This window comes from Rhea pennata, chromosome 1 (genome assembly GCF_028389875.1).
Source record: "Rhea pennata isolate bPtePen1 chromosome 1, bPtePen1.pri, whole genome shotgun sequence".
Lineage (NCBI taxonomy): Eukaryota > Metazoa > Chordata > Aves > Rheiformes > Rheidae > Rhea > Rhea pennata.
The window spans coordinates 124,803,877-124,824,958 of record NC_084663.1 but is presented as its reverse complement, the minus strand read 5'-3'; the positions used below and the strand labels follow the sequence as shown (position 1 = coordinate 124,824,958).

At 46.2% G+C, this 21,082-nt stretch overlaps 1 protein-coding gene across 6 annotated transcripts in view; it reads right to left on the bottom strand.

Moving 5' to 3' along the window:
* Positions 1–3,887: 3,887 nt before the first annotated feature.
* Positions 3,888–21,082, bottom strand: part of BCOR (BCL6 corepressor) — an 81,568-nt gene continuing 64,373 nt past the window's right edge. For 4 of the 6 annotated variants that reach the window (XM_062599780.1, XM_062599770.1, XM_062599762.1 and 1 more), the window contains 6 exons: positions 20,506–20,775; positions 14,903–15,069; positions 7,806–7,951; positions 6,541–6,618; positions 6,179–6,329; positions 3,888–4,844 (listed from right to left, as the gene is read on the bottom strand). In XM_062599780.1, coding sequence (XP_062455764.1) covers positions 4,550–4,844; positions 6,179–6,329; positions 6,541–6,618; positions 7,806–7,951; positions 14,903–15,069; positions 20,506–20,775 — 1,107 coding nt within the window. In that variant the 3' untranslated portion in view covers positions 3,888–4,549. The remainder of the gene's footprint in view (positions 4,845–6,178; positions 6,330–6,540; positions 6,619–7,805; positions 7,952–14,902; positions 15,070–20,505; positions 20,776–21,082) is intronic. The other 2 variants (XM_062599788.1, XM_062599798.1) reach the window with 1 other exon arrangement.

Genomic DNA, 21,082 nt, shown 5'->3' with positions numbered 1-21,082 from the left:
TTTTAAATTACCTGTTATTTTATAGCTGCACATTTACTAAAAAAGAGCACCCCTTGCATCTATTAACATATTAAAAGGAAAATAAAACAGCCAGGCTGATATAATGTACAATGTGCATTACTCTGGGTGCTTCCTAAGCTAGGAAAATCTTATTTGTTTAATAATAAGTTAGTCATGAATATGCAAATCTGCATCAGTGCAGTATCTCACTTCTGTCACTATTAATGAGTTGCAAATTAATGTGACAACAAAAGGAAAATCTATTTAGTGGCAGAATTGTGGTTCATACCTGGCTCAAGAGAGCAACCATTTACTGTCATTTCAGTCTGCTGGAGCAAAATGTGCACATGGTGTAGAAAAGGTTTGTTTCTGGGCTAGCAAACCAGAAATAACCAATACACTGCCTTCACCCCAAGCCCTGTACGAAGCATCGCCAGCCCCATTTTAGCAATTGAGGGAACAGAAGAGTAAATGTGAGTGTGAGATGATGGAGAAGAGAGGTTTATATTTGAAGTCTGAACCTGTAACTTTGGTTATATTAAGGATCAGAAACAACAGAAACATTCCTAAAATAGCCATTAGTTAAACCAAGGGTAAAAGGGAGCATCGCTGGTAATGATTCATCACACGCTTAACTTGCAGGGAGAGGCCATCTCTTGACTCTGCAATCAAAGTGAGCCCATGCAAAGCATGCTAAAGCATGAAATGCAGAACTGCAGGAAAGAAGACTGTGTGGGGACCTAGTTGCATTATTTGCAAGGACTTTCACCTACTTCAGATCTGTTAAGAGATTTTTTTTTCCCACTTGATGATGCTACAGGCTCACAGAGTGTAACCTGTTGGATTCAAGCCACTTTCTTTCCCCTGCCTGTCCTCCTAGCAGGGATGCAACAGCAAATAAGAAAATCGAGAAACGACCAAATATATGCCTTTGTAATTGCAGCATTCAACTCATGTCTTCTATAGTGATGCCAAGCCCTCTCCTACCAACGCTGGACCCATACTGGGTCCACTTCACTGGAAGTGAAAATACGATGCTCTGCAAACAATTTTGAATTGATATGATACTATTTTTCAGCTAACTTGCATCTGTACAAATTTAAAGCAGCGATGTGTGCTTTTTTTCCTGTATGCACTGAAATAATGACGCTGAATGCTTAGTAGCAGTCCCGCAGCGCTGGGGAAAGGCAGCTGCCTGCATTTACCACTCCCTGACACCTTGTTTGTATTAGTGCACAAGCCATGAGCCTCAGTTGCCATGTTTAGCACAGAAATGAAGGGCATCAGCTTCGAACTCTTTGATTCCTGTGGTGAGCTTGGCCCCTGGGAGCGGTTTAAGGGCAATTTCCTTTCTGCTGCTGTGATCCCACAAACTAGGAGCTGGTACAGCTTCCAAAGGGCATCTGGGCTCTCCCTTTAGCAAATTTACCCCTAGAGTGCACAAACTTCAAGTACAAACAAGGACCAGACATTTCCCTTACCTGCCACACTACCAGTGTCCTTGGCGCAAGTTTCCAGCTAGGCCACCAGAGCAAAAGGGGGAGATAACAGCAAAGCAGAAGAAACCAGAATAGCACGTGGAGGGAGAAATAACCCAAACAGGAAACTTCCAGGGCTGCTCTCACTGTGCAGAATCCAGCCCTGGTGGGTAAGGCAAAGGAGGGGTTCAGGATCTTGCGGTCCTTAGCAGTACTGCTTATCTATCTCAAGCGAAACCTCCCAGCACTGCCCTCACTATGACTTCTCTCCCCTGCCCTCTAGCCAGCCCAGAGCAGGGTATTTCCTGGTATTTCCCTGCCAGTATCAAGTAAACATTTAACAGTGGAAACTCCCTTGAGTGAGGCTCACCTGCCTGCTCCAGCCGGCAATGGGTCTTTCCCTGCTGCACCAGTGATTCCCAGGTACCTCCATGGGGCTGCACATCCCCTCAGCCAGCCAAAGCTGAGTAATTCAAGGAAGCCCCTTGGCAACAACACGGCACTTCTACCCTACAGAAGGCAGCATGTAGGGGCTGCAGTTTTACCACCTCCAGAGGCTGCATTTCTATTTCCTTATTTTTAATGAACCTGGAGCAATGCCAATGGCAAAGCAAGTATCTTTGGCCCACAGAGGATGTAAGTGGTTTAGAGAAAAACAGCTTGAGTCCAGAGGCTGAAATGATGAGGTGGCCAAGTCCCTGGCTCTGCCACAGAGCAGGATGCAGCCAGAGCTGCCCTAGTTCCCAGTGCTGGAAACGTGGCCAGCACTTTGCCTTCTGCCAGGGGATGACTGCCCTGCCTACACTTGCTGTCACCAAGATAGCTCCCTGGTCACGCTGCCATCTCTCCTCTCCCCATGGGAACTATCTCCTGGATTTGTCAACTGCAAAATTACCTGTGCATTCTCTCCCAAAACACTCAGAACAGGGTCAGCCAAGCTAGCTTCCTACAATGAGCAACACAGAACATAGCCCTGCTCTGTCTCTTAGTCCGCCATGCTCTCTCAAGCACCCTCACAAGATTAGACCCAAGTCACATCCTAAAAGATAAAACGGTTGTGTTATGTCAAGGGACAGCACTGCAGTCAGGTGTTCCCCGCCAGGGCCCTATTTATAGAGAGCAGACAGGCCCTGGGGCAGGCACACACTTGCATTACAACAGCATTAGCTTGTTACTGTATTTGAGCACGGATGCGAGTGCCAGCATGGAGGAGGCCCAACTGTACTCGGAGCGCCTGTGGAGAGAGAGTGGAAAGCTGACTAAGTGGAGACGTTGGGGGAGCACGTGCTTGAGATCATTTGAGGAGGAGCTGGCCCAAAAGAGGAAGCTACGTTATTCGGCCGCAGGGCATGGAGATAAGACGTGAGGTATCTGCTACGCACTTGTGAAGAGGTACAAAGCTGAGCTATGCTTGGCTCCAACCAGCCAGGCAGCATGCAGTGATCAGGTAAAAGCGCCTGTACAACAACGTTCCCCCTTACCTTAATTTTTCTGATTCACCTCCCATTTCCAGGAAGACCAGGGAATAAAAGCACTCCGCATGGGAGAACAAGGATGCCCATGGGCACTCAGTTATAGACCACCAGCTGAAAAGGAACTCCAGGAGGTGTGTGTAAGCTGGACAGCAGAGAGCACCACCTTCATCCAGAGTTTTTTGTTCTCTGGGGCACCTTCAGGAATGAAGTGTCCTTCTCCCTTAGCTCCCATAATGAGCCGATCAGACCCTTAAGAAAGGGCCTGCCCAAGCCTGGGGAGTCCAGTCTCTTAGAGTCAGAGTTCAGAGAGAAATTCTCTTCCGTGAAGAATTCTCCCGTTAGATATACCCAAAGTGTGCTCGTAGCCCTAAGGCTTTGTATTAAAACTAAAGCATTCACCCTCATACTATTTCCCTTCCTCCGCAGGCATCACTGAAAAGAAAATTCAGTCAATTCAACTTAAAAAGATGACAAAGGAGGAAAAATAATTGAACCTATTCACAATTCTTTAACTGAAAGGTAATGCAAAAAGTATTGTGAATACTGCTTTTAAACCTCTGTCCCATAAAAGGCTCCCAATGTTTTCTTGTAACCTTGAATTTAGAAGGGCAATGTAGATTCTACATCAGATTTCATAAAATGCTCTTCAGCACCTGTGCCAGCTCTACTCTGCTTCAGGAAATGCAAGCAGAGCCTCCTTTTATAAACATTAACAAGTCAGAGCTCATTTCACAATCATGCACAGAATTAATGGAAGTCACTTAGCATCTTCATTTCTCAACAGTTTTATTGCCTTTAAGAAAATTTTTGTAAAATATAAATACAAAGGCAGGAGATTTACTTACAAAGTTAAAACACAGATCTCAAACATAAACACACAATTCAGAAAATTTAGTTTATGTACAGTTTCAAGCAACTTCAACATATGTTAGTTTTTCAATATTTTACAAGGTACAGAAAAAATAGTTCAAAGTCTTCTTTAAATAAAGAGCATAAAATGTTTAAACATATATAAACAATCCGGTTTGATGTGTGAAAACTAAATTTCACAGCTTTTAAATTAGGATATAAAAGTTCTTACAATTAGTTGATGCGTATGGATATGGTTTAATTTATATTACAAACTATTGAATTATATTCAATAGTGCTTACCTGGCCAAAGCAGGTAATTCTGTAAACAAAAAAACAAAAATAATATCACGAAGTGCCTTACCAAATTCTATCTCCCAAACAAGCCACACGACTTTGATCACATCACCTATAAAAAGTATGTTCTGTGTAATCAGTGCTTTGTATGAAACAAAGTCAATGTGTGGGTGTGTTCTTTTAAAAAAAAAATGTGTTCCAAGTAATAACAAACTTATCCCAAAGCCCGTGTGCATTTAAAGAAACATTATATAACAATTTTGTAAAAACTGATTGAAGTTAAAAAAAAATTCTTCCAAAATCCATCCAACTGGAATTCAGATCTCTTATATAAAGGAAAGATATTTTCATATTTAATAGTGTCCTTTCTTTACAGAAACAATTGCATTTGAGCACATATACATAAAGAAGTAACTGTATATAGTACTGTACATTAAACGGCCTGATGGTTCACCAAAGGATGTCAAAGGGAGGGTCCTCATGTGGATGCAACCAGTGAAGCGAGGAGCCAAGCAAAGTCTTGAGTTCACTTGTAAATTCTACCAAGTCCAACAGTTCTTTGCTTTCGGGGTTGAAAGCTTCGAGGTCCTTAGCACAAGAGAACAGCTGACTTAGAGAAGTCTGTTTGTAAAACTCTGCCTCTGTGATTGTGACAACTTCCAGATTAGGGAAATTGCAACGGAAGATGCGAGATGACATTTTTAGCCTCTTCACCACATCTGAGAGCAAAAGCCAGTTTCGTGGTCTGTGGAAGCAAAGAAGAGAAGGGCTCAAATAACAGACGCGAAGTTACGGGCTCCTCGACTAGTCCCCACGTCGCAGTGCGACAAACCCCTCCTGCAGCGCTCGCAGGAATAATCCCGCTGCAATCAAGAGCGCTGCCCACGGGGCGCAACACAATGGATTCGGGCACACACGTATTCACTTCTCCTACCATTACCAACAGCTATGTGGAAAGAGGAGCAACAGGCATGCAGGGGGGTGATAAGAGGCACTGGTTTTGGTCCCAGGCCTATAAACCCAGGGCACACGAGTGTGCGTGACAGTAGCCGTACTGATGGCTAGTCACACGTCTAAAGGATCGCCTGACTAAGCCTGACGTTGCGTTTAGCAAGCTCAGAGATAGCCAGTAATTATAAGTGGAAATTTCAGCATCTCTGCTTTCAAAGGTGGCCGCATTAAAATAAGTCAACAGAGGATTTTTTTTCAGAATAAAAATACCTTTTCTTCCATTCAATCTTTGGACTTGTCCACTTCAGAAGACTTAAGTTATCTCCATCACCCAAACAATAAAAACACACCAATATCTGCGCTTTTGCATGATTAATATCTTAAATTATTTTACCCACACCTTTCATCAAAGCTGGTGCAAATAGCAAACAGTAGTTGTTTACTGAACTAATTTATGTATTGAAAACAACATAGAATAAAAGCTTTCCGGTCTTTGCTTATTTTAAGTATCTCAGTATCTTCTGTAAGATGTTTATTTGTTTGATCCAGTCCAGGCATTAAAACCCATTTTGCTGCAGAGTCTTAAGCAGCAGTAATGGTGCCATTTTATCATCCACAAAACTACGTCCAATGTGTAAAACAGATAAGAACATCAAATAAAATTAAGAACACCTTACAAACATTAGATTCAAATTAACGTGCCAAAAGCATGTTTTTTGGGGGAGTCTTATTATCAAGGTGTCTGTCTGGATAAGGGAAGAATTCTGATTTCTGCATTCAAACATCATTCCTTCCTCTCTGGAATATGTTGCCCAAAAATAGCACTTTTTATGTTACTGGCATTTTGTAAGGCATATACAATTGCTGGAAGTTAGTTAGCATGAGCACAACAGTTACAATCAAACTTTTTCTGTGCATTTTACACACTTAGAGCTCTAGGAGCATGGGCAAGTCAGCTGCCTCCCCTTTCACTTCCTATTAGGTTATTTCCAAAAAGCCCAGCAGGTATGTATCGGTATCTAATTTACATTAGATAAATATAAATGCATTTCCCACAGATGCAAACAGCTGCCATTCCAAATAGATCGTTTCATCCATTTTTACCCCTAAACTTGTATCTGTTCTTACCCCTGAGAGAGACACACTTGAATGTTGTAACATGGCAAGGGAGGCTCATCTGAAAATTCAAATTCAAACACATCACTAAAGCCGTCATCTTCTTCATCACTTGGGCCAGGAGGATTTGCCAAGATGTCAAATCCAGATTCATCTTTTGGATCTAAATAAAAAAAAAGAATAAAGATACCAAGTCAGCATTTAAGACTGCTGCAGGTCTTGCTTTTTCTTCCAATAATGTGATCTGTAAATAAAATCAGTTTACTTCCTTTTTAACTTCCTCTACCATAAAAACAAAACAGCCACCACCCCCACGTGCTGTATGTTTTGAAACTTCTCCATGTATAAAGAAATAAAGGGTAACATTTGCTCACCGCACACAGAGCTGCCATAGAAATCCCAGTACAAACCAGGGTCATCAACACTTCGACCTTGCAGGTCAGTTAAATACTCTGGAGAGGAAAAAACAACAACAAAAACACGCTGATGAGAACAAAAAGCTGGCAAGTTTAGCAGACTGCATGTCACAGGGAGTCTCGCTATGCATACTTCATACCTTCCATCAAAGAAAATCCACAACATATTCCTGGTGCACATGCTACAAAGAACCACATGCACCTACTTGTCTTGCAAATATTCCTGGAATTCACTTCTCCCCTGCATCCCTTCTCCCATCACGTAAAATAATCACTCATCACAAAAAATAATCACCCAAGGTCTAACAGGGACTGACTCAACCTTAAGCTTCAGTAACTCAGAGCAGCACTTTATTTTTTCAAAACACAAGATAAGCCACACTTTCTATCCTGCACAGTTGTTCTGGACACCAAACTCGGGCGAGAAGCAGTATCCCCAAAGCAAATGACAGAAAAGCTTTTTCCACACAGATATGTTCAGAAGCTGTAAGTGTTTTCTACAGGCTTAATTTGAGAGATTTGCCAGTGGAGTTGATGGAAAGATACTGGGATTCAAGATACTGAGAAGTTCAAGATACTGAGAAATCCACGACACTGAACTTAACTGGAGTCCTGATATATGCACATGTTTTGCACACTGTAACACTTTAAATGGGTACATGGATGAGTATATAAACTCAATGACTATTATAAACATTTTTGGAGGTAAAATTATTAGGGAGTTCCAGCATCTTTACCCAAAATGAATGGAAAAAACTAAGAACATATTAGAATATGGGTATGTGTAAAGACAAGAACATTTAATATAGTTTCATAGCACTTCAGGCATAAAATGAGGCTGAACTTGCAAAAAGACAAGTACTACATGGATAAAAAGCAAGACCACAGGAGAACATGATTATCCTTAACAAACAGTTACGAGATTTGGCAAGTTTCTTATTTTCATTTCAAGCAGAAAACGGAAGGCGCTGAAACAGCCCACTGACCTCCAACCCATCAAATCTGATAGCAGCAAAATCCTATGCCTAATTAAAAGTTTTGATTAGAAAGAGTTAACACCCGTAGCTGCACTTCCCTTCTCGAATCACTGGGGTCTCGCACACAGAGACAAAGCTACTCAAGGATGCTCTAATGCTTGTTTGCACAGCAGAAACAACCCAAAGTCAGGTCATTCGGACTTTGGGGGCCAGGAAACGTCAGCAGACGAGTCCTGGCAAACGCACCTGTGAGAAACGTCTCCATGAGCTCACTATGGGTCATCTTCACAATGGTTCTCCCAGAGTATGTAGCAAGCGTTGGATCAGCACCGTAGGATAGCAATAAGCGGACAATTTCTAAATGGTCGTTTTCTACTGCATCATGGATTGGTCTAGGGAAAAAAAAGAAAAAAAATCACGATGCTACATTTTGGCACAATAATATTATGCAAATATGTCTGAGAAGTAACTTTTGACTTCAGATCAAAGTTATTTATAGCAAATAACACTATTAATACAGCTGTCAATCCTTTCATTGTCATTTTTACTTGCGCATCGTTCCCTCCCCTCTTGTCTTTTCACAGACAGGCTGCTTGGGGCAGGTATTTGTGTTACATCGATTCACTGCTTTACATATTTCTAGGGCCAGTACAATAATTACACCACTGTAACAGAAGGCGGGAGTTTGTGTTAAGCCTCAAAAATATATTTTGCTTCAAGTCACTCCACCGTTCCAAATCTCTGCCAATTCTACATGCTGAGGAGTGAAGGCTCATTCAGCCAGCCTCTGGGCAGACACGTAAACCAGTTACCCAAAGCTTCTAAATTATGTACACAGAAGTTACGAAAATTTGCTAGGAATTACACCACCACACTACATCCTCTTTAAATAGTGCAGATATTTGCAGCACAATTTAACCATTCCACTCAGAGAATATCAGAACGTGTTATTTTAAGTTTAGTCCACACAGAAGTCCATACAGATTTTATGCTAGCAAACATCAACAGTATATACAAGTTTAGCCATACACTCTGTGAGCCTACAGAAGGATCAGTCATTAATACGCACACTTGCAATTCCAAGGTTAGAATTCCTTATAATTAATTATAAATTTCATTAACTTTGTCCTTAAAATTGATTATATATAACTGGAAGTTGTCTGAAAGTAGAGCGTATTCTTCAGACTAACGAAGATGTGTTCAAATCCCATCTTTTCCTTAGAAGGCAAGGAGCTGGTGACTGAACACTCGAAGGGGAGTCAAATTCAACAGGCAGGGATTATGGCAATTCAACTCAATTCTACAGTTCCTCTTCCTTTAATCTGCCAAGCATAAACACTGCTGCCCCCCAACATGACTTTCAAGTCTCCTCAAATAGACGTATTGGGACACAAGAAAAATAAGGAAAGACAGAAAAATAATGAAAATAAGAAAAGAAAATAAGGAAAAGTAAAGAAATACGGAAAGTAAACTGGCAGCATACTCAGTGTACCCATTGACTCAGCAGCCTGATCTGCCAAACAACACTTAGCTAATGACTAGGGATGAAATTCCCTCCAGCACGAAATGCCATGTCCCACCAATGCTCCTTCCACTCCACGCAGCAACCTCCCCCCTAACTGACAGCAGCTCTAGTCTGGATTGGCATCCAAGTGAGCTCAGGACAGAGCACGAGTAAAGCAAAGCAAAGCAAGATCAGGGTATAGCAGTTGCTAGAAGAGAGAAGTTCAACACTTCTTTGCTCTTGAGGGACTCATGATCCAGCTTAAAAAGAAGCATTTTCCAGGTGCATTTATTCCAAGTACTTTCCAGTAGGCTGCAATTTAGGTCAATTAACGTTTGTCACATGTGAAGCACTCACTCCCATCCTGCTGGAAAGCTGTACGCAGTTTTGCTTCTAACGCACGCAAACTAAATATTGACACGAGGACACGCACTTGGGGAGCCTAAGGCTTGTTCCCTACCCTGCACTGCCTCCCTCCTGCATGTGCCAGGTTACCAACACAGTGGACAAGCAGGTGATCCTAGAGCTGCTGACTCCCAATTCGTGCCGGCTTCCAGACCTCCTGGGCCCCGACAGCCGAGAGCACAACATGAGGACGCCTGTAAAGCCCATCTTGGCATTTCTTGGAAAACCAGTATCAAATTTTAAGAGCAGAAAGGTCCACGAGGATCACTTGCAAAGGGTCAGAATACCCCTTATCGATTTCTTAGGGAAACGTGTAAGGTAACACAAACTATCTGAGGCACTCAAGAAAGCTTAACGTGCTGCAGAGACAGTGCTACGTTTGCTTGCACCGAGAACATGGTATTACCCCAGTCCTCTTGCCAGTCTTACCCTCCAGTGTCTACCCGCTCTCGCAGCTCTCCAGCATAGGGGCTGTCTCAGCATTACGTGTCTGGGTGTGCAGCACCTAGCACACCAGGATCTGGCCTATGCTAACCAACCCTAACCAATACGATAAAATACGTAACAAATAGGGGTGCTGACAACAGAAACTGTAGAAGTATCAGGTATTTCTGGCTGTCAGCAAGCATCCAAGGCCCGAGCTGTCAGGTCACAGCACTTTGTGCATTTGTAGCAGGAAAGGTCATTCTTGCTGAAAACACTGGTGTTCCCCCACTGCGCACGAAACATTGCTTGCTGAAAGTCTGGCAACGCGCACAGGGAACAGCCGAGAGTTAAGGGCGTCTCCAAATGCTGAGGATGCTCCCCACACACACACACACACACTCTCACTTTCTTGGAGTCTTTTAATTTTGACTTGTTTTCTATTTTATTTCAGAATGAGGATTTTCTGGTTTCATTTTCTTAAGGGGAAGGATTGTGGGTTTATTGGTTTGTGGGTTTTGTTTTTTTTTAACTGACTTACCTAAACAGTTTTTGAAGCAGTAATGAATTCAAGATGACCCCTTAATTTATTAAAAACAGCATCTACATCAGCACCCAGCCTTTAAAGCGATACAACAGCACCCAGCCAACTTTCTTAAACAGAGCCAGAGCCTTGCCGAGGAAGGAAAGTGGCAGCCCGCCGGCTGTAACCCTGGGGCAGGACGGCTCACCCCGAGCGCAAGAGCACGCACGGATGGAGCAGAGGCCGGGGACTTCCCGCCGCGCGGCAGCCCCCGGGGCGATGCCTGCCCCGGCCGCGACGCTGCTGGAGCGGCTGCCCTTCGGCCTCGGCTTTCTCGCGCACGAGAGCCCCCTGGGCACTCTCCCAGCCGGCACGAAAGGCAACTTAAAAATAATAAAAAAAAGGATAACGGGAAGGAAAGGCACAGCAAAACCACAAGGAAGGAGGAAGAGTGATAAATAGAAGGAAGGAAAGAAAACAGGGAGAAAAAAATAATAAAGAGGCAGATAAGACAAGGGGAAAAAAAGGGAGTAACAAAACACTGACAGGCTCCTTCCCTCCATTTTACTGGCTAGCACGGCTTTCCAGCAAGTCCGTGAGCAGGACCAGCTAGAAGTGCAGCCAGGTGCCAACGCTCCTCCTGCCAGGGCAGGTGGAGGAGGGAATCCCCTAGATCGTGGCAGAGCTTAACCCTTCTTCCCGCAGGGCACAGAAGTGGCTATGGGAGCTGGCTACTTTTTCGGATGGTAAGAAGGTAAAAGAAGGTAAGAAGGAATCCTCCCCTTGGCTTCTCTGCCCCAGTAATCCCCCATCCACCCTCGAGCATCCTGGAAAGAAACAGTCTCTGTGCCCAAGGGTACAGCTAAAGGCAGCACAACTTGTTTTCAAAACACTCTGAAAGGTCCCAGAAGGATCTGGGCGCGTTCGAGGGCTCTAATATCCTACAGGAGATACACATCTCAATCCTCTCTTGTATACCGCCAAATTCTTACTACTATTTTTACCACTACTAGAATTAGGAAAAATTTCCCTATGGGTTTATCATTTCGCCACCAAAATTACAAACCATCTAGACTGGTCAGGGTTTTTGCTCTCAGCCTTTAGGGCATCATCAAAATTTTCCTTGCTGCAAGGAGAGGCTTCACGATGCGTCGAGCAATGTGTTGTCTCGGCGCTGCGTTTTTATTTCCACCTCCTGTGTTACGCAAGGCTGCCCCGCAGATCAGGCCAGGCACGAGCTGCATGAGGGCAGCCCCCCGCCGGCTGACTCTTCGTTAACGCAATTAGCTGCCAGAGGGTTATCATTCTGCCGGGACCAACCGAAAGGACCCAGGAAGAGAGCCGTTTGGCATGGTACTTTTGTTTCTTTGGGGTTTTTTGGGGGGGTTGGGGGGGAGGGAGGGAGAGAAATAATAATAATTCAAAAGGAAAAGGCTGAGCTCATCAGCCACCAGAGAGAAGGATAAAGCAAAAACGGCTGCGGAGAGCAGATCTCGTGAACGGATCACAGCGTTGGAGGCGAGGGAGAGACCTCGCCAGCAGGCAGGAGATGCCTGCGTTTTCAGCGTACGCCTTTGTTTTTTAAAGCGGCTTCGTTTCCACTAGTAGCTAAAACACGGAGAACAGGGTGATACGGCCAAATACGCCCGCGAACACGCTTGCTAACACCGGTCTTTACTCCCCCCCACCAGGCCTCCCCTCTAGCGAGCGACTCCGCTTAACCGGGGTTCAGACAGGGAAAAAGCATTCACCTCTTAAGCACGATCTGCTCTTATTTATAGGTAAGACGATTAAGAGCCCTTGGCGACCGCCGCACCTTCGAGACAGGTTTTAAAGCTCTCGCCCGCTGGAAAATAATCTGTGATGAGCCGGTAATTCGGCAGCGGGGCGCTCGTGCATCCAGAGCCTGCGCGCACTGCCCGCAACGGCCTCGCGCCTGGAGAGCTGGCGCCGGCGGGGAAAGCCTGCGACCGCTATGTTTAGCCAGGGCCAGATGTGCGGTGGATAGGGCTGACAGAGGAGTATGGGAAAAGCAGCCACGCAATACCTCCACCGACAAAATGCATCCGTCTCATTTCCATTTCACTACGATTTGGTGCTTTATTTTTTTTTTTTATTATTTATTATTATTATTTTTGGACTTGGCTGAGATTTCTGATAGTGCCCATTCGGACGTCGAGATTCTCGCTCATCCCCTGCCTGCCGAACGTAAGCCCAACCAGCGAGCTGGGTAAATAACAGACACCACCAAAGAAAGAGGAGCGAGAGGGGCATCTCCCACTCGGCCGCTGTAAGTAACACCAACCTCAACTTCAGGAAGCTGCCACCAAGCTGAAAGCCAAGACTGCCACGCTAACAAAAATAGCATATGCGGTTACATCACACGTTCTCAAGGATTTACACTGACTGTCTGAATGAAATACTACATCAGTTAGTTATTATTGTCTAGACACGTGAGAACTTCCATCACAACCAAAAACGTCTTTAGCTAGTGCACTAGGGACGTGGCAGAGGGGACGATAAGGCATAGTCAGTGTCAATAAAAAAGCAGAGGAGGGACACGAGGCTTTTTTGTTACTAAATGTTTGGATATCTTTCCAAGTGAGTAACAGGCTCAGGAATTCCAATTTAAAAAATGAAGAAGTTGAGGCAAGACTGACACTTACTTCCTTCCTCCTAAAAGCTAAAAGGAGAAAAACTTATTAAGGCTTCAAGAGAGAAATGGGATTTGTCTTATGAATGTCACAATTTATTCCACTGAGATACTGAAATCTGGCCATACCAAAAGGCAGGGGATAATGCTGATGTGTAGTTCCTTATAGAAGCCTCTGCTCTCTATCCTGCTAAATTCTGGGCAACTATACCATCTTTCATCTGTATATTAGATGTGTTTTGGATTCACGCTGGCTGTTGGGCAGCTTTTCAAGAAATTAAGTCTGCCATGAAAAAAACAAAGGGAACCACAAGCTGAGTTCTGACACTACGATCTGTGATCAGATTATTATTATGTTTATTTCTAAGATGCATTTTCTCCAAAACAGCTTCTCAGGGTCTACAAGCCAAGCTTCTTTCTTGAAATCAACTCCATCTGTGAGCTGAAATCCAGGGTGGACTCTGAACTCATAGGTGTTTAAAATTGTTCAGAAGCTTTTGGGGGGTTATTCTTCTATACAGGTTGTTCTGGCAAGTGAAACAAGAATAACATAGGATTCTTTTTCTGTCAACTCATTGCTATTACATAGGTCCCGTATTTAAAGTTTGAAAAGGCAGAAAATGCAGTGCTGTTTCTCATCAGTCTAGATAGTTAAGACTTCTCCCTCTCTTCTTTTTTTTTTTTTTTTCTTTTTTTTTTTCATTTTAAAGAAACGGATGATGGGGAAGGAATCTGACAATTCAGATCTAGCTTCAATGCTTCTCCAGAAACATTTCCTTTCTGCAGTAATGGGCTGGTAACAACTGACCATCATGAACTTCTAATGGACCATCTTTACCAGACCTCTTGGGACTTTGTTTCCCTGACTCCTCCCTTCTCAAGGTGATAAATAAAGTTTAAAAACAAAAGAGCCAGACTCTTAGTTATGCTAATTTTCCCTCCCTGGCTATTTGGATGGAAATAGTGAATGTGATAAACCATTAAAGATAACAAGATAATAAAGGAGCTTCACACAATACAGAGTGACCTGCCCTCAAAATAAATAGATCGAATAAGGTTCTGCATTTACTGAGGAAAAGTTATCCTAAGATCAGTCCTGCAGAGATGGTCAGAGAGGTACTTAAAAATCGGATAAAGATTTTTTCTTAGTTAGCTTATACACAAGAAGCTTAAAAAAAAAAAAGCAAAGCACCATCGTCTAGACCCACAAAGCAAAAAAAAAGCTCTGTATCTGTAACTAAGCACCCCTAGTATTGTGTGAAAGAAACCAAAAAGCCAACATCAGCATTAAATACATAAATAAAGAAATAAGAAGAGCAGATGCAGCTAACAATTAAGCAAATCAACATTTTTAGGTCATATACAGGGAACTTGCACACCCCATCACCACAAGAGCCTGATGGGGCTCTGAGAAGTAACACTGCCACCGAGGCAAAGGCCACTCGTTTGGCACAGCTGAAGGGACCTGGCACGTGCGCAAGGAGGGCTGCAGCTCCAGCAGCGCTGCTCCTTCCCGGCCGTTCGGCTGGGAATTTCACAAACACCAGGAAAAAAAAAAAAAAGAAAGAAAACGAAAAGAAAGAAAAAGAAAAAACCCCAAACCTTACTAAAATTTCCAGGAAAAAAAAAATCCTGCCCGAGCAGTGGCAGTGCAGAGGCCCCACCACGGAGGCCAGGCGGCTGGAGGCAGCGCCAGCAGCTTTTGGGGGGTCTGGCGGGGGAAGGGGGGGGTTCCCCGCGGGGGCAGCACAGGAGGATGAAGAAGCGGCAGGGAGCCGGCGAGGGAAGAGGCGCCTCGACGGCCGCCCGGGCTCCGCAAGGGCGCGGGTGCTAACCTGGTCCCGTCCTGCGCGCTGCAGTTCACGTCCGCCCCGTACTCGAGGAGGTGTCGCACGATGCTCAGCCAGCCTCTGGCGCAGGCCTCATGCAGGGCACAATAACCGGCGTTGTCCCGATGATTTACATCACAGACCTTGTTTTCCAAACAATACAGAACCACTTCCTGGAAATAGGAGAGGAGGAAAAACACATACATCAAGTTATTTGTGACTGCGGTGGTGCACAGATCTGCCTTCGCTTGGGGCGGGGAGGGGGGAGAAAGAAAGGCAAAACTAACAAAAAAAAAAAAAAAAGCTGTAAATAAGCAAAAGTTACCCCTCTCCCGGAAGGGACGATCAAACGGAAAAGCGGAAGCTGGTTCTATTTCTTTAGGAGCCGTAGCGGAGACCACAGTTTCCCACAAGCAGACTGTCGGACCAAGCCGTACTGAGTCTGCGTCCCGTAAAGAGACCTTCCTCCGTTGCTAATGTTAGCGATCGTATTGGGAAAGGGGGAACGTGCAAATTTCACATAAAAAAAACAAAAAAATCTTACAGTTTCCACTTTTCAAAACTTCCATATGTAAAACTAATAGAAAGGTTTCACTCTTACATTTGCTTTTTCTTTTAAAAAAAAAATGCTGCAAGCACAACAGTAGCGTAGCCAATGTCGGTCTAATTTTAAAAAGAAAAAGAAAAGAAACACGTGACCCCCAAAACACATTTAAGACCCACGTAGAACAGTGTGCTATTGGAAAATTAAAAAAAAAGCCCAGCTCTATCAAGATGAGGGAAATCCCATTTTCACCCACACTGATTTCCTGCATGCAGAACTAAAGCCAGATGCCAGGTTCCAATAACTACCCTAGCGCCGTGGGAAGCCATGTGAATTTAACACAATTCATCTTCCAGTCAAATGTGCCATGGTTGAGAGCCTAGGCCAGACTCGGCGCTACGCTGCTGCGCAGCCTTGAAACAATGACTGCTCCATCACTCAACCAAAAATTTGGCCTGGTGCAAGTCTTCCTCAGTTTGTGCCAGATGTAAAAAAAAAAAAAAAAAGGAAAGGGAGAGGGAAAGCATTTGAGATGACGCCGGAGGTATAAAATAGCCCGCATGTTCCAGGATCAGCTGCAAGCCATTAATTTTGCATTTGCTCCCTTCACAGGTTAAGCAATATTCCCGCGAACCACCGCACTTCTATCGCCAAGCAGCGTGCGCTTGGGGGAGCCTGTTTGCTTTGTCAAAACAAAAGGATAAAACAAATGCTGCGTGCGATGCATTTATTCTCCCCATTTCAAAAACCTACTGGAAAGCCCACAATAATCTGCGCTCTCGGTATACCTGACCTGAGAATTGGTATCTAGGAAACAGCATGAAGCTGTTCTTTTAGCAGGCCCTCACTAACCAGAGTAAAGTGGAGAGCAGCAAGCTAATGAGCTGTCCGTCCCAGGCACGGAAAGCAACCCGGTCGCCTGCCGCCGGGATCGAGCGCATCACCCGCTTACAGCCGACGCACGGATCCGTCTAACCCGGGATCTCAACAGCCCCGCGTCTCGCCCAGCGAGGGCTTTTCAACGTCCCTGCTAACCATCCCGCCGGCCGAAAGCTGCCCCGCGAGGGACGCTCTTCACCCCGCGCCTTCGCCGATCCGTAAGGACGGGCTGCGTGAAATGACGCCCGGCAGGGAAGGATTTTCCTTCCAAACCGGACCGCCGCGTGGGGCAAGTGGGCCGAGGGATACAGGCAGCAGAAGCAGGCTGCCCCGCTCGGCTCCACTTTTAACACACCGGTGCCATTTAAAACAAGATCCTGAAACTCCAAACAACAAAAATAAAAACCACTTCCATCTATTTTTACAACATGGAAAGGTTCATCCTAGGGCCGAATACCTACTACTGGACGAAAGAGCCAATTCTGCCGGGCAATTCGATGTTAAGAGGCTGTAAGAAGAATGTCATTAACCACAAAATGTAACCATAAAGACCATAAAAGTCTACATTGTTAATTAATTAGATGCCTCATTAACTTTTTTTTTAAACATGATTTATTCAATTTACAAAAAAATTAGCCATCGCGGCTGCACACGGGGACACGTGGGGCCACAAACACCCTTCGGGTTCGCAAGCATCTCTAGCCGACGCTAGAAAAAGGCCGCCGAACCGCCGCGGGGGCAAGCGACGTCTCCTCTGGTGCTCTATTCAAACCGGCAATCTGGAAGCGGCTCTTAGCTAATCCGAAGAGTCGAGCGAGGCACATCAGCAGCGAGACCTGTGCCGCCGCCGCCGCCTGCGCCGTTCGGTCGCCCGGCTGCAAACAGCGCGTTTTGCGGGAGAGCCCGGCCCCTTCTCCAGCGCCTCCTCTCCGCGGGAGCGGACGAAGGGCTGCCCGTGGCCAGGAGGCTGCTCGGGAGCTCCGGCACGCTGCCGCTGCGGCACACCCCGGGGGTCAGAGCCTCCCGCCCGGCTGAGGCCTCTCCCCCTGCCTGGATATCCCCCGTCTTTACGAGAATTTCAGCCCACCCCTGGAAACCACATGTTTTCTCCATCGCTGTCATACACCATGCATACCTCCTATTTCCCTGCCTTTCCAGGCAGGGCTGAATCCCAAATTTCCAAAGACTAAAAAACTTTCCAAGTCCGAACACTGACTAAAAAGCACCAAGCAGCACAAAGACGACCAGTGTTTCCTCCCGCATCAAATTCATTACGCAAGCCTTCTGTAATCTTTTTTTTTTTGAAAAAGACTTTATACTCCCTATAATTCTCCCTCCTTTTTCTCCCTCCACAAAAAGTAAATTACAGTTTTAAGACTACTATTATCTCAAGTCATTTGTTTCAAATGGAGAAAACATAATGGATTCAAGAGCGAACACACATCGCGATGGGCTGCTAATACCCTGATTAAGCAAGACCTGACGCGGAAGTCTAGCGCAGAAAGCGCAAAGCTTTCCAACAGCTTCAGTGGGGCTCCGCTCGGACCACACGGATTTCCAGAGCAGAAGACCACTTGCCAAACCGTCTTCGAGTAGCCTTGTTAGCCGCAGCCATGCAATTTATCTGACTAGGCGCAGGCCACGTTCGTCCTTCGATGTTTCACGCTCACGTCAGTTTTTACGCCCAAAACCATCACTACACTCCTCCCCTGCCCAAGCTATCCGGGGCGCATCCTCGCCGTGCAGCTCGGAGCGGGGCAGACGCACCCGAGCCAGCAGCGTCTGGGCTCTCCGGAGATCTGGGAGCGATACCTCCGCGCCAGAGGAGCCCGCGTGGGGCTGGCGGAGGGGCCCGCGCGGGTGCCTGCTATTGCCGGCAGCAGCAGCAAAAAGCCCCCACGCGCAGTGCAGAGCTTGGGATGCCAACAGGGGCGGCCGGGAAGAGGCACGTGCCCGTGCCGCAGTTCACGCTTCAGCCGATTAGCTTCACCCTCCAACCCTTTCCCTTTTTTCCCCTTTTCCTCTTCTTTTTTCTTTTTTATTTTTTTTAAGAGGATTTTGTAACTTCTTGAACGGTTTAATTTTTCCAGCCCTGTTCCTAGAGTCTTTCCAGAGACCCAGAGAATTCGGCTTTCCGCGAATGGCAGCAGGCCGCTTGCCGGGGGCGGGGGGACCGCTACGCAGTTCCCATGGCTGACCAAACCATCCCGCTTGACCACAGGCCAAATTAAATTCTGACAGGGTGGTGTGACCACCCACCACTGCAGTCCTTGACAGACGCTGCCGATGCCAAATCACAACCGCAGCTCACCCACACCAGCCTCTTCCCCTCGTTGTCCCACTTTTTCCTGCCTTGCACTCGCTCAGTAACAGAATCCGCGTAGACACTTTTAGTTTGGCCTAATAATCAAGGGAAGAAAACTGAATATTTAAGCGTATTAAAAACGCGTCGTTCACTTGCACTTTTGGATGAATTCAACTCGGCTACTGAAGGACTGCCTTCGTGGTCAAAAATCAACCCCGCTAATGAAATCAAGACGAGAATGTGTGGCACGAGCACAAGGTCACACGCGGGCTTCAGGACCCTCGCCTTGGCGAGCTCAGATACCCCCAGCTTTCTGCGACCTTTCTGCGTCTGCTGGTGCAGACGGCCCCCGTTTGAGGAGATCCCAGTCCGTAATTGAGTGTGGGAGCCGGGAGTCCTCCCTTTGACCTCGGTGGGCCACATCCGGTGCAAAGGCGAGGGTCCCCGTGCAGCCTGCTATGCGCCAACAGCCATCCCAGCCACAGACGCCGCGCAGGAAGAAAATTCACGCCGACAGCCTGGAGCGCAAGCACACTCTGATTTTAGATCCATGGGAAATTTTAGATCCATAGGAAATTAAATCATATAAATTATGAAGATTACCATGGCAACGTTGCAACAACGACTTCTCCTCCTCCTCGCTGCCGCAGAAAAGTGCCCCGAGTTAGCACAAGCCTTTGTCTAGGGTAAACAAAACCTTTCCAGAGAAATCCAGCCTTCCAGCACAGGAGAAGGCTTCCCTCCAAGCTACGCTCTCCAACTACACAAAGGGTATTTCAAGGTCTCAACGGGTCTTTGAGGTCAGATAGGCCTCCACCGAGGTCTGGGCTTATTCAGCCTGCCAAAGCGAGGCGCGAACCCTACTCTGAAGTCAAACTGGTCTTCTTCCAGCCAAGGCAAACTTTGCAGCTGGGACTGAAGTCAAGGACTAATCTCTGGCAAATCAGTAATCACTCTCAGCAGCGAAACGCTTCTTTGCGAGATCTGAAGTTAAGCAACAATGACGATACTCATACCTATAAGCCTGTACTTCCCAAATAAAAGCACGTCGCAAGCCAACAGAGCTGGTAGATTCCTCAGTTACTGATTTTTGTAACAACAGGGAGTCTGTTTCATTAGACAATATTGTTCCAGCTATGCTGGGAAGCTCCAGGCTTGAAGCATAAAACATATTAGAGTGCTCCTGTGCTGCACCTGACCATGCAAGAGGGCACATCAAGCTTTACAGTCTGTGTCACATAGAGAGAATAAATAAATAAATAAATAAAATTCTTCTAAACTACATGCTCTCCACAAATAACAAAAGCAAAAATCATACAGCTCATTAAAGATCCCCGTATAGATCCAAAAAAAAAAAATCTGTTTGCAGATGGTTGATGTTTAAACAGAAACGAGGGTTGCTTATAAAACTTTACCCTTTGCTCGTTCATTCAGGATGCTGCTTGCCTCACATCCCCCCCCGCCACCCCGACTGCCCTAACAGCAGCAGGGACCCATTCCCGCAGCGACCTGCCACGAGATCTGGAGGAACCGGGAGGAAAATGTAGCAGGAAAGGGGGAACATACAAAAATTCAAAGACCAGACTCGGTGCTTCCGATTCTCAAAATTCCTACACGCGTAACTAGAAAGAGGTTTGTGATTTTACATCTTCCCAAAAAATAAATGAATAAATAAATAAATGAAAGCCCCACCCAAGCAGAGAGCGCTCTTGGGGAGCACCTGGCCCCCGCTGTCAGCCCGCCGCGTGCCCCCAGCCCCTTCCTCGTGCCCGGGAACTCCCGCCGCACGCCCGGCTCGCGCAGCCCGAACGCGGCCTCCAGAAAACCCCCTCCTCGCGCGCGGGCCTACGGCGAAGGAGCCGCCCCCGGAGGGCCCCTCACCTCGTATCCCAGGCGGGCTGCCCTTTGCAGGAGCGTTTCCCCCGCGTTCTTGTTGACGATCAGCCTCCGCGCCTCGGGCGGCATGGGGCGGCTCGGCGTGCTCTCCTGCGCGGGGCTCGCCAGCTGCAGCTGCGCCGGCGGGGCCGCGGGCAGCAGCGAGGGAGCCTGCTGCAGGCGCTCGTACAGCTTCTGCTCGTACGACTTGGCCAGCGACGAGTCGCCGTCTGAAGGAGGCTCCGGTCGCTTCCTGACTTTCCTCGTTCCCGTGACCTGTCAAAAACATCGTTATTGGAATTCCTCTTCTCCCTCCTCGCTTCTACAGTATAGCAACGGGTTTACAATTTGCCAGCCAAGAACCACACTTTTCTACTCCATATTTGATTTTCTGAAGAAACATCTACTATTACGCTTAATGCAAGATTCCTCAACATTGGCAATAGTGGCTTAAAGCGCAGGCAGTTTGAGACAAGCAAATTAAAAAATGTGCACACCACACGCGGAAAAATTTGAAAGCAATCACTGCTACCCTGTGTGACAGCACGTTAGTTTTAAGCAGGCTGGCTCTGCATTCGGTGAT